General features: G+C 45.1%; 2 protein-coding genes across 5 annotated transcripts in view; one reads left to right on the top strand and one right to left on the bottom strand.

Annotated features, from left to right (window-relative positions):
• Nucleotides 1-3492, top strand: part of RNF113A (ring finger protein 113A) — a 31803-nt gene extending 28311 nt beyond the window's left edge. Inside the window, exon 11 of one of the 2 annotated variants that reach the window (XM_056548199.1) lies at nucleotides 2966-3492. In XM_056548199.1, coding sequence (XP_056404174.1) covers nucleotides 2966-3036 — 71 coding nt within the window. In that variant the 3' untranslated portion in view covers nucleotides 3037-3492. The remainder of the gene's footprint in view (nucleotides 1-2965) is intronic. The other variant, XM_056548200.1, reaches the window with a different exon arrangement.
• A 5030-nt stretch (nucleotides 3493-8522) lies between these two features.
• Nucleotides 8523-12515, bottom strand: part of STRADA (STE20 related adaptor alpha) — a 29498-nt gene continuing 25505 nt past the window's right edge. For all 3 annotated transcript variants that reach the window (XM_056548197.1, XM_056548198.1, XM_056548196.1), the window contains 5 exons: nucleotides 11280-11451; nucleotides 11084-11188; nucleotides 10243-10475; nucleotides 9411-9453; nucleotides 8523-9327 (listed from right to left, as the gene is read on the bottom strand). In XM_056548197.1, coding sequence (XP_056404172.1) covers nucleotides 9175-9327; nucleotides 9411-9453; nucleotides 10243-10475; nucleotides 11084-11188; nucleotides 11280-11451 — 706 coding nt within the window. In that variant the 3' untranslated portion in view covers nucleotides 8523-9174. The remainder of the gene's footprint in view (nucleotides 9328-9410; nucleotides 9454-10242; nucleotides 10476-11083; nucleotides 11189-11279; nucleotides 11452-12515) is intronic.

Here is a 12515-nt window from a genome sequence, read left to right as displayed (position 1 = left end):
GCCAGATCCTTAGGTGGAGAGACAAGGGTGACTTGTCCCACAGAGAATGGCCCACTGAAGGGAGCAATACCGAAATTGGGCAAAGGGAGCCACCTCCATGGAAGCCACCATCTTGCCCAGAACAGACATGCAGGCACGGACAGGAATTGGGCCCGGCCGCTGAAGCAAGCGAACACCCGATTGCAGCTCCTGAAGCTTGCCCTCATGAAGAGTGAGACGAGCTGCTGCCATGTCGAAGCGGATCCCGAGAAAAGTCAAAGACTGAGACAGGACCAGGTTGGATTTCTCGCGGTTGATGATCCAACCGAAACTGGAGAGGGTCTGCAGAGTGATGTGGAGGCTGACTCTATTCTGCTCCCGGTGCTTTGATGAGAAGGTCGTCCAGATAGGGAAGAAACGACACACCCCAAGAGTGGAGTAGAGCCACCAAAGTCTTGGTGAACACTCGAGGCGCAGTTGCCAGCCCGAAGGGCAGGGCGACAAACTGAAAGTGACCCGCAGGAACAGCGAATCTGAGAAACCGCTGATTGGCCGGAAAGATTGGGCTGTGCAATAGGCATCCCGTATGTCCACAGAAGAGAAGAACTCTCCCAGATCCATGGAGGAGACTACTGACCGCAGGGATTCCATCCAAAAATTCCAAAGCTGTACATAAGGGTTCAGAAGCGTTAAGTGGAGAATGGGACGGACAATGAAGAGATTGGACTAAAAAAGCCCAAGACTGACGCTTCAAAGGCGAATTTCACCAAATTTTCAATGCGCTTATCTGAGGGGTCTTTAAAAGGAGGCTGCATTAGCCAGCCACAATACAGGAGAAAGGGGGAGAAAGGGTTAAAACATACTTACCCACTTAGTACATACTTACCCTGAAGACTTCGACCAGCTAGGACCACCTGCCTTAACCCCTGAAGGACCAAGGACGTACCAGTACGTCCTGAGTCCTTTCCCTTTCTATAACGCGGGGCCATGACGTTGGGGGCCGGAACCCGTGGCTAATAGCGCGCGGCAGTGATCGCGGTGCCGCGCGCTATTAACCCTTTAGACGCGGCGTTCAAAGTTGAACGCTGCGTCTAAAGTGAAACTATGCCGGTTAGCTCAGGGAGATATTCGAGATCGTAGCGGCGAAATCGCGGCATCCCCAACAGCTGTTAGACACAAGGAGGGTCTCCTACCTTGCCTCCTGGTGTCCGATCGCCGAATGACTGCTCAGTGCCTGAGATCCAGGCATGAGCAGTCAAGCGGCAGAATCATCGATCACTGCTTTCCTATGAGAAACCAGTGATCAATGTAACAGATCAGTGTGTGCAGTGTTATAGGTCCCTATGGGAGCTATAACACTGCAAAAAAAAAAAAAAAAGTGAAGATCATTTAACACCTCCCCTATTAAAAGTTTGAATCACCCCCCCTTTTCCCATTTAAAAAAAAAACTGTAAATAAAAAAAAACATATGTAGTATCGCCGCGTGCGGAAATGTCCGAATTATAAAAATATATTGTTAATTAAACCACATGGTCAATGGCGTACGCACAAATAAATTCCAAAGTCCAAAATAGTGTATTTTTGGTCACTTTTTAAATCCTGAAAAAATGAATAAAAAGTGATCAACAAGTCCGATCAATACAAAAAGGGTACCGCCATTTTAATCGTATGGACCTACAGAATAAAGAGAACATGACATTTTTACTGAAAAATTTACTGCGTAGAAACAGAAGCCCCCAAAAGTTACAAAATGGCTTTTCTTTCAATTTTGTCTCACAATGATTTTTTCCATTCCGCCGTAGATTTTTGGGTAAAATGCAAAGTAGAATTGGTGGCGCAAAAAATAAGCCATAATATGGATTTTTAGGTGCAAAATTGAAAGGGTTATTTTTTAAAGGTAAGGAGGAAAAAAACGAAAGTGCAAAAACTGAAAACCCCCTGGTCCTTAAGGGGTTAAGCCAGCCTGGCTGGCAAACAGGGGCAAATGGGTGACCCGGACCTAGGGTACACCACCAAGCGCTGTTGACTGCCCATTCAGCAATGCACCATGCCCCCAGCTTGCGGGTGGGTGATCAGGCAGTGCCATGCTCCTGTCACCCCACGCTAGAAAAATAAAGGGAGAGAAAATCAAACTAGACACTGACACTAGGAAAAAAACAAGAAATAAGACCAGGGCTGGAGAGCTCCAGACCTGTGTTTGCCTCCTGCTGACACTAAGCTAAAACGGAGTTGCTCACGAGGCGGGTATATCCTGCTGGGAGGAGCCTAGTGTCAGCCTCCTAGCGGCAAGCAGCATATACCCATGGTCCTGTGTCCCCCAATGAAGCGCTGGAGAAACTACAGATCATAGCACACACACCTGTATACTGAAAAATAAGTGTAAGGCTAGGTTGACACTACAGTATTTCATTTTGAAATTCCGCTCGGTAATTCCAGTGCAGGTAATGGGATTTCGTTGCACGGAGCACACTCTGGAATTTTAGCAGCTGGAATTTTGCTGCCAAGAGTTGTCTTGTCCATTCTTAAGGCAGAATCTACTCTGCAGGCATTGCAGTCGATGGGGATGGCAATGTCCAAACAGTCACACTCAATCTCCGGCTGGTGCATTCTCAGTCTAAACCTAGCCTTATTGGGGTCAGAAGGGGACAGTTTAAAGCATACTCAGTTTCTAAAAGTTTTTTTTTTTTTTTGTAGTAAAACAAAAACCTATATAAATTGGGTATTGTTGTAACATATGGATTTACAGAATAAAGATAACGTAATTTTTTTCCATAAAGGGCACTGCACGGAACCAAACCCCCAAAAGTTTCAAAAAAGTTTTTGATTTTGTGGTAAAATGAGTGAGGTCATAACAAGCCCTCATATGGGTCTCTAGGTAGAGAGAGTTATGGCTATTAAATGGAGAGGATGAAAAAGTAAAATGCAAAAATGAAAAGATAAATTTTAGCTTTTGCAATTTATTAATAAACCTCATTTTTGCTTGTAGAATTAATTGCAAAGATGGAAAAGCAGAAGGCCGACCAGGAAGACAGAGATTCTGGAGATGAACAGGGTTAGGGGAAGATTTTGCAGCATATTTTTTTTTTTTTCACTTCAATAAACTTTATACAAGTCTAAATGTGGTCTTGTTTTTGTATTGTCATAGAATGACAAGGGAAGTTTATTAAAGAAACATCAAAACCTGTGCAGAGAAAAAGTTGCCCCTAGCCACCAATCAGATAGCTTCTTCCATTTCCTATGTGCAACTGGTCAACTTTTCCTCTGCACAGGTTTTGATAAATCTCCATTCTATACGTACCTAACATCTTAGGTAAGATACTGATACAAAATCCCAATATTACATCCAAGCGTCTAGCAGTGTTACCCAACCAGGGTACTTCCAGGTATTGCAGAACTACAACTCACAGGATGCCCGGCCAGCCTTGGGCTGTCCAGGCATGCTGGGAATTGTACACTGCTCACAAAAAAAGAACACTAAGATAACACATCCTAGATCTGAATGAACTAATCGTATGAAATACTTTTGTCTTTACATAGTTGAATGTGCTGACAACAAAATCACACAAATTATTAATGCAAATCAAATGTATCAACCCATGGAGGTCTGGATATGGAGTCACACTCAAAATCAAAGTGGAAAACCACACTACAGGCTGATCCAACTTTATGTAATGTCCTTAAAACAAGTCAAAATGAGGCTCAGTAGTGTGTATGACCTCCCTACAACTCCTGGGCATGCTCCTGATGAGGTGGTGGATGGTCTACTGAGGGATGTCCTCCCAGATCTGGACTAAAGCATCCGCCAACTCCTGGACAGTCTGTGGTGCAATGTGGGGTTGGTGGCTGGAGCGAGACATGATGTCCCAGATGTGCTCAATCAGATTCAGGTCTGGGGAACAGGTGGGCCAATCCTGGATGAGCTGCCCTACCTGAGCCACTTGTGTGGGTTGTAGACTCAGTCTCATGCTACCACTAGAGTGAAAGCACCGCCAGCATTCAAAGGTGACCAAAACATCAGCCAGGAAGCAAAGGAACTGAGAAGTGGTCTGTGGTCACCACTCCTTTATTGGGGGTGTCTTGTTAAATGCCTATAATTTCCACAATTAAGTCAATCAGTGTACCTTCCTGAGTGGACAGTGTGAAATCACAGAAGTGTGACTGACTTGGAGTTACATTGTGTTGTTTAAGTGTTCCCTTTATTTTTTTGATCAGTGTAGTTTTGCAACACCTGGAGGCACACTGTTTGGGAAATACTGATCTAGAGGACTGCAATGACTTTAGGGTTAAGACTATACCGGTCAAAGATCATTACAAATACTAAAATCCAAACTGGAAAAAGACTCCTGAGGAACTTGTGGTAGGGAATGATCTGATTTGGATGCTTCCAAGAAGGCTCAGAAATATTGTGCAGGAAAACAGTTCTTACTGTTCTTCCCATGTAAGTGCTAACGTTCCTTTGTGTCATCTTGCAGCAGTCACCAAGCTATGGCGATGTTCCCAATGACACATAGTGAAAAGGCCTCACCATTAGAGTGTATTGGCAAGCTACATGGTAATGGCTGGGATAGAGACAGCACTGCAGACACTGTAAAGCTTTGGCATACATTTTCAATGGGGTCTACCTACAAGACAGAGCAGTGCATGCGGACAGAGTCACATGACCATTCACAGAGCAGGCCTTTATATGACAGCTGTGATTGAACTCAGGACATCAGAAAGAATTATGTGAAATAGTTAATTTATTATGTTTGGCAACACAATTACATGTAACAGAATATCTCCAGCTTGTCAATGACCAGACTAAACATATTTGTGCATTACAACTCGATGCCTCGTAGCAAGTCACTAATGTGAAAGCTCATATCTCAAGATGCTGCTGTCTCAGGTTAGTAATATCTGTTGGTGCAGACAGCAGAAGATGTATAGAAAAATCCAACAACCCCACATCTTACTGTATTCAACTTAGGAAAATTGTTTTTGTGGAATGGACTGAAATTCTAGTGCAATGGCTGTCATCAAATAAGGTTAATACACTGCTCAAAAAAAGGAAACACTTAAAAATAAAAGGGAACACTTAAACAACACAATGTAACTCCAAGTCAATGACACTTCTGTGAAATCCCACTGTCCACTCAGGAAGCAACACTGATTGACAATCAATTTCACATGCTGTTATGCAAATGGAACAGACAACAGGTGGAAATTATAGGCAATTAGCAAGACACTCCCAATAAAGGAGTGGTTCTGCAGGTGGTGACCACAGACCACTTCTCAGTTCCTATGCTTCTTGGTTGACGCTTTGGTCACTTTTGAATGCTGGTGATGCTTTCACTCTAGTGGTAGCATGAGACTGAGTCTACAACCCACATAAGTAACTCAGGTAGTGCAGCTCATCCGGGATGGCACATCAATGCGAGCTGTGGCAAGAAGGTTTGCTGTGTCTGTCAGCGTAGTGTCCATAGCATGGAGGTGCTACCAGGAGACAGGCCAGTACATCAGGAGACGTGGAGGAGGTCAACAACCCAACAGCAGGACTGCTACCTCCGCCTTAGTGCAAGGAGGAGCAGGAGAAGCACTGCCAGAGCCCTGCAAAATGACCTCCAGCAGGCCACAAATGTGCATGTGTCCACTCAAACGGTCAGAAAAAGACTAAATGAGGGTGGTATGAGGGCCCGACGTCCACAGGTGGGGTTGTGCTTAGAGCACAACACCGTGCAGGACGTTTGGCATTTGCCAGAGAACACCAAGATTGGCAAATTTGCCACTGGTGCCCTGTGCTCTTCACAGAAGAAAGCCGGTTCACACTGAGCACATGTGACAGACATGTCAGAGTCTGGAGACGCCGTGGAGAACGTTCTGCTGCCTGCAACATCCTCCAACATGACCGGTTTGGCGGTGGGTCAGTAATGGTGTGGGGTGGCATTTCTTTGGGGGGGGGGGGGGGGGGGGTGGCTGCACAGCCCTCCATGTAGTTGCCAGAGGTAGCCTAACTGCCATTAGGTACCGAGATGAGATCCTCAGACCTCTTGTGAGACCATATGCTGGTGCGGTTGGCCCTGGGTTCCTTCTAATGCAAGACAATGCTAGACCTCATGTGGCTGGAGTGTGTCAGCAGTTCCTGCAAGAGGAAGGCATTGATGCTATGCACTGGCCCGCCCGTTCCCCAGACCTGAATCTGATTGAGCACATCTGGGACATCATGTCTCGCTCCATCCACCAACACCACATTGCACCAGAGACTGTCCAGGAGTTGGCAGATGCTTTAGTCCAGGTCTGGGAGGACATCCCTCAGGAGACCATCCGTCACCTCATCAGGAGCATGCCCAGGCATTGTAGGGAGGTCATACGGGCACTTGGAGGCCACCCACACTACTGAGCCTCATTTTGACTTGTTTTAAGGACATTACATAAAGTTGGATCAGCCTGTAGTGTGGTTTTCCACTTTGATTTTGAGTGTGACTCCATATCCAGACCTCCATGGGTTGATACATTTGATTTCCATTGATAATTTTTGTGTGATTTTGTTGTCAGCACATTCAACTATGTAAAGATGAAAGTATTTCATACGATTAGTTCATTCATTCAGATCTAGGATGTTATCTTCGTGTTCCCTTTATTTTTTTGAGCGGTGTATAAGTCATGGCATTCTATGAAATATAAATCTACTATATAAAATGCAGGCAACCTTATAATTCACTCTACATGTGGCTTATGTCAGTGTTTCCCAGCCAGTGTGCCTCCGCCTGTTGCAAAACTACAACTCCCAGCATGCCCGGACAGCCAAAGGCTGGAGGCACACTGGTTGAGAAACACTGGCTTATTTTCTTATATGTTTACAGCAGGAGAAAGGATACCACATATGAAATTATGCCAAACTGCAAGGGGCATATAGAACCTGTCACCAGGAGAGGTCACTACTGACTGGCACACTGTGCAAATATATATATATATATATATACACAGTAGTCCCTCAAGTTACAATATTAATTGGTTCCAGGACGACCATTGTATGTTGAAACCATTGTATGTTGAGACCATAACTCTATGGAAACCTGGTAATTGGTTCTGAAGTCACCAAAATGTCACCCAAAAATAGGAAAAAGTGAGGCTTAAAGAAAAATAAGTAGATAACTAATATAGATAAATCAAATCCTTACATATAAAAGTAAGAAAGATCTGCTGGGAGCTGTAAATCACTGTCTATGTCAGTGTTTCCCAACCATGGTGGCTCCAGCTTTTGCAAAACTACAACTCCCAGCATGCCCGGACAGCCTTTGGCTGTCCGGGCATGCTGGGAGTTGTAGTTTTGAAACAGCTGGAGGCACCCTCGTTGGGAAAGACTGGTCTATGTAGAGGACAGGAGCTTCTTCAGGGTCCTGTACAGTACACGCAATGTCCTAAAAAAAGTAAAATGGAGCCTCAATCACCTGGTTCAAAAAGAGCAGCTAACCTTGGCATAGGTTAAAAGTAGCACTGAACATGTAATACCTCCCTGTACTGTAGGGGACGCTACCAGACAGCCAGTCAGTACATGCACTTTAGGAATACAGGGGTTTTACCAGTGAAATGCCCATTCTGATTGGTCGGTTCTTCCAGCCATTGACACATTTTGCAGATCCCATAGCATTGTATGTTGAGTCTGGTTTCAAGTTACAATGGTCAAGAAAAGACCATTGTATGTTGAGGTATATATATATATATATATTTTGTGCCAGTCAATAGTGACCTCTCCTGGTGGCAGGATATATAATATATTACAAGCTGTCAATGTAAGATGAAGATGTTAATATCCTTCCTAGCTTTTTAACTGGCTGTAAGCTCTACTGTAGTTCTCTTATATAGATTATATTCTGTTTTAAACCTCAAAAAGGATTGAGAAAAGGTCTGCAAAACCTATATGGGCTATCTCTGGCATTGCAGCACAGCCCCTTATGGATGAGTTATGATTAATCTCCCTTTTTATATATAGAATTTTTGGACAACATTTTCATTATTCATCAGGGCTTATTGACTGGGATTTTTCTTTCCTTTATTCTTAGTTTCTATTCACACTTTTGGTATAGGTATTGTTTCAGTTAACCTTGTTTATTTTAAGTTTTGAGCTGAACTGTGTTTTTTTCTTTGGGGGGGGGGGGGGGGAGCAGCAGACCCTTTAAGAAGTGGGATACTATGCTTCTGAAACCTGCTCCCCTATCTCCCATACAACAGAGTAAGTATTCTTCTAGCAGAGCCGCATCCCTCCTCTAGTATTAGAGAATTACCTTATCAGAAATATGTTAATCAAATCTAATACACTAAATATGACGGGGCCATAATACAGCTGAAAGGACTAGACCCTTGTAGTTCTATTGGCCAGAGCTTAGGTTACTATAAAATCCTACACTAATCTGGGGTTCAACAGAACAGGAGAGGGCAACCGATGCTCTAATGCAGTGTTTCCCAACCAGGATGCCTCCAGCTGTTGCAAAACTACAACTCCCAGCATGCCCGGACAGCCTTTGGCTGTCCGGGCATGCTGGGAGTTGTAGTTTTGCAACAGCTGGAGGCACCCTGGTTGGGAAACACTGCTTTAATGTTTTCTTCTGCCAGAGTCCAATTCCAGGGTGCAATGTCAACCAACTGATTGTTTTGTGGGTGAGCTATAAAAGTTTATTTTAAAAAAAATCACATGCATATCACCTTAAAAACCACACACTGGTATTACTGCCCCAGTCTTTGAGGTGCTATAATAAGACTGAAAGTTTATATATCACAAAATTGGGCGGGGGTAAACAGGATTTATCAAAACATCACAGAAGCTTACCAACAATGAAGAGGCTTCTCAGGTGTCCTACCTGAGCGAAATCAGGGCTGCCTGCCCCCAAAGTCCAGGTCATTACTGTTCTAGAAAAAAAGAGTGGCTGGACCCTGACGGGTAACTATACAGTGATGTGTTAGATCCATACAGTGCTGACCAGGTTAACTAAGCATTGATAGCACAGGTTTTCAGCATATTGTGCTGGTTTCCATGAAAAGAAACACAAAGTGAGAGGAGAACATCGCTAACACCAGTGTCAGCGTCTACACTTTCTTTTTGGTGGTAGGTTTTTCCCATGCACCTACAATAAGTGAGACCCCAATGAGGTCCATGCTGTGTAAACATTATCAGGATTTACATCCTTCCCATCCCCCCACTTAGTCCCTCTTTTGTTTGCCTTAAAAGTCCCAATCGTCCACCTCTAAGTGCTCCAGATCAGATGCCAATTCCATCACGCCCCGAGGCGCTGAACTCCTTGCTCCCTCAAAGTTGGTGATGGGCGACACAGGACGGAGTAACTCAGGAAGGGCTTCGGACGCTCTGCGCTTTATCTGGAAGACATTGGAAAGGTTGCATTTTGGATCTCATACTGCTTTGGCAGATCCTTTTTTGTAAGACAGAGCTGAACTATTACCTGTTTGAAGAAGGAATGATTGAGCAGCGTGCCAGCATTCGGCCTGCAACAAAGAAAGTAAAAGGCCATGACACCAGAAGGAAGGGGACAGACTTTAACCCCATCCTCCCCCTCATATCAATCCTTAAACAGAAGTTACCTACCCACTATTTTCACTCACATAAATATGAATGGTGCAGCAGTAAAGCATGTCACTGCATTCAATACTACAGGACTCTCAGATATACAGTACTGGACTATTCTTGGCAGTTCGACATTGGGAGTGTGATCATGACTGCCTCATCAGGGGACACAAGAAATGGATGGGGGTCCCAGTGATCATATCCACTGATTAGGTGATTATTGTTGTTAGTGATCTAACCCCTCTTCTGGATCCTCATCACTTTCATTCTGCCTCAATAAGTCATCAGGGAGGTCACGATAGGTTTCTCCCCCTATACCTAAACAGCGAGAGATCTCTCAATCCAGGTTGGTGGTTCGTAGAGAAGCAGTCGGGGACCACCCTGATGACTCGTATTTCAGGCAGCATAAAAAAAGTGATGACAGGTAGCTCTCAATTGGCTTTAGATCACATGCGCAATTTAGTTCTAAACTGACCCTATGATAAATCTGCATGTCACACTGCCAACTGACCCTATGATAAATCTGCATGTCACACTGCCCTTCCTAGAGTTATATATCAGCATTCACCAATCTGTGGCTCTCCAGCTGTTGCAAGATTACATCTCCCATCATGCACTGAAAAGCAAAGGTTGTCAGAGCATGATGTGAGCTGTGGTTTTGTAACTATGGGTTGGTATACCCTGTTATATATCAAGCTGCCATAGTTTACCTGAGTTCAGGGTTCCTCTGCAGACACAACTCCACTAAGTTGTGGAAATGAGGAGAGAAGCTGCGATTGTATGGGTGCATGCTTGGTTCCCCATTGGACGGGCGACAGGAGGTCCCCTCACCAATGCCAGAGTCAGCTCCTGAGCGAGAGGTCATCATAGTGAGTTCAGAGGCGGGAATAGTAGCTGTGTCAAGCAAGCAGGGTACTGTGCCATTTAGCTTTTCCAGGAGCATCTAGGGTAAAGAGGATTTACATGAAAGAAAGACATTGTAACAACAATCATTGGTTCCCGAGGCTCCGGCTGTGACCTCATCCAGTCCACTTCAGCTCTGTCTACTTTTCTACTTATAAAAGCTCTTCTCTACAGTGACTGCCCATTCAGTCAATCACTGGCTGCAGCAGCGTCCCTCAGGAAGGAGCCAGAGCTGTGGGGACCAAATGATATAACATCGGAAGACCTGGGAAACCGAGGTAGGAAAGTATTTGTTTTTGAGCTTTTTTTTCAGGTATCCTGATAACCCCATTAAAGGGGTACTCCGGCCCCAAGACAGCCATCATGCCCCCTCCCATAGACTTGCATTGAGGGGGTGGGGCGTGATGTCACAAAGTGGCGGAGTCGTGATGTCACGATACTCCGGCACCGTCGTCGTGAGGCTTCAGACATGGAGCGATCACTGCTTCATGCAGCTGAGAGGTGGGTGCTGCATGAGAGATGGCGTGGGTCCCCAGCGGCGGGCGCCCCGCAATCAGACATCTTATCCCCTATCCTTTGGGTAGGGGATAAGATGTCTTAGGGACGGAGTACCCCTTTAAGTTCTGATACCTAAGCCCTTTCCCTTACCTGTGTTGCTGGCATGTCTTTGAATGGCACATGACCATTAGCCAATTCACATGCTGTGATCCCCACACTGTAGATGTCAGACTTGGCATCATATCCCTGTAGGTTCTGAGGGAAAACAGATAACTATAAAAATCCAGAGACAACGAACAATAAGAGAGGAAAATAGGTCACATGATAAAAGGTTCTACCCTCCTACCTGCTGCAAGACCTCTGGGCTAAGCCATGGGAGGACTCCGGAGCTGTGTTTGGGGAAATCATGGACTACTTTAACACGTTGCCCATGGTTTATCATACTAAGGATGCTGCGCAGACCAGACAGAAAAACTTTACCGTCCACAGAGATCAGGATGTGACTGGCCTTTACGCTCCTAAGAGAAAGAGGTTCAACACAGTTGTGAGAACTGACAGCAGACTAAATAACCCAAAGACCGGAAAGATCAGATAAATTGTACTATGCAAGTAATCCACTGCAGTCATGAACAATCTAGTTACACAGTTACAAATAAATATTACAGCTGATGAGCACGGGACATTGGCTAATCCGGATACCCATTTCCACCATAAGCAATCCCTACAACAAAATATTAAAAAAAATGTTATCTAGAAAAACTAGGTGGCAACCAACATGGCCACCATTAAAGCTCTGGCATGTGGGCGTAGCCTAGTAAAACCAGACACCGATTGAAATGTTTAGCAGAGTGTGTCCCGGAGAAGGTGAACACTACTCCCTGCCCAGCCGCTCGACAATTCCTCTATGATACAGACTGCACGATTATCGCTGCCTACATCATTCTGCTCTGGCCACAAATGACTGGAAGAAACCTGAGAAGCAAATGAGTGTGGGGCCTGGGAGAGGGGGGCATTCTCAGGTGAACAGTCCTATCTGTAGCTCTCCAGGTGTGGCAGAACTACACCTCCTATCATGACCTGTGTATTATGGGAGTTGTAGTTTGCAACTGCTGGAGGGTCACAGGAAATAACAAGTGCACATTTCATATAGGGGGCATATTGGCAAAGTTCATATAAGGGGCAGTGGCACAGTTACATGAGAGGGTCATAGTGGCACAGTTCATATCGTGGGTGTCTTAGTGGCACAGTTCATATCGTGGGTGTCTTAGTGGCACAGTTCATATCGTGGGTGTCTTAGTGGCACAGTTCATATCGCGGGTGTCAGTGGCACAGTTCATATCACGGGTGTCAGTGGCACAGTTCATATCACGGGTGTCTTAGTGGCACAGTTCATATCACGGGTGTCAGTGGCACAGTTCATATCACGGGTGTCAGTGGCACAGTTCATATCACGGGTGTCAGTGGCACAGTTCATATCACGGGTGTCAGTGGCACAGTTCATATCACGGGTGTCAGTGGCACAGTTCATATCACGGGTGTCAGTGGCACAGTTCATATCACGGGTGTCAGTGGCACAGTTCAT

Source organism: Hyla sarda, chromosome 12 (assembly GCF_029499605.1).
Source record: "Hyla sarda isolate aHylSar1 chromosome 12, aHylSar1.hap1, whole genome shotgun sequence".
Taxonomy (NCBI): Eukaryota; Metazoa; Chordata; class Amphibia; order Anura; family Hylidae; genus Hyla; species Hyla sarda.
This window is presented reverse-complemented; position numbering and strand designations above follow the sequence as displayed.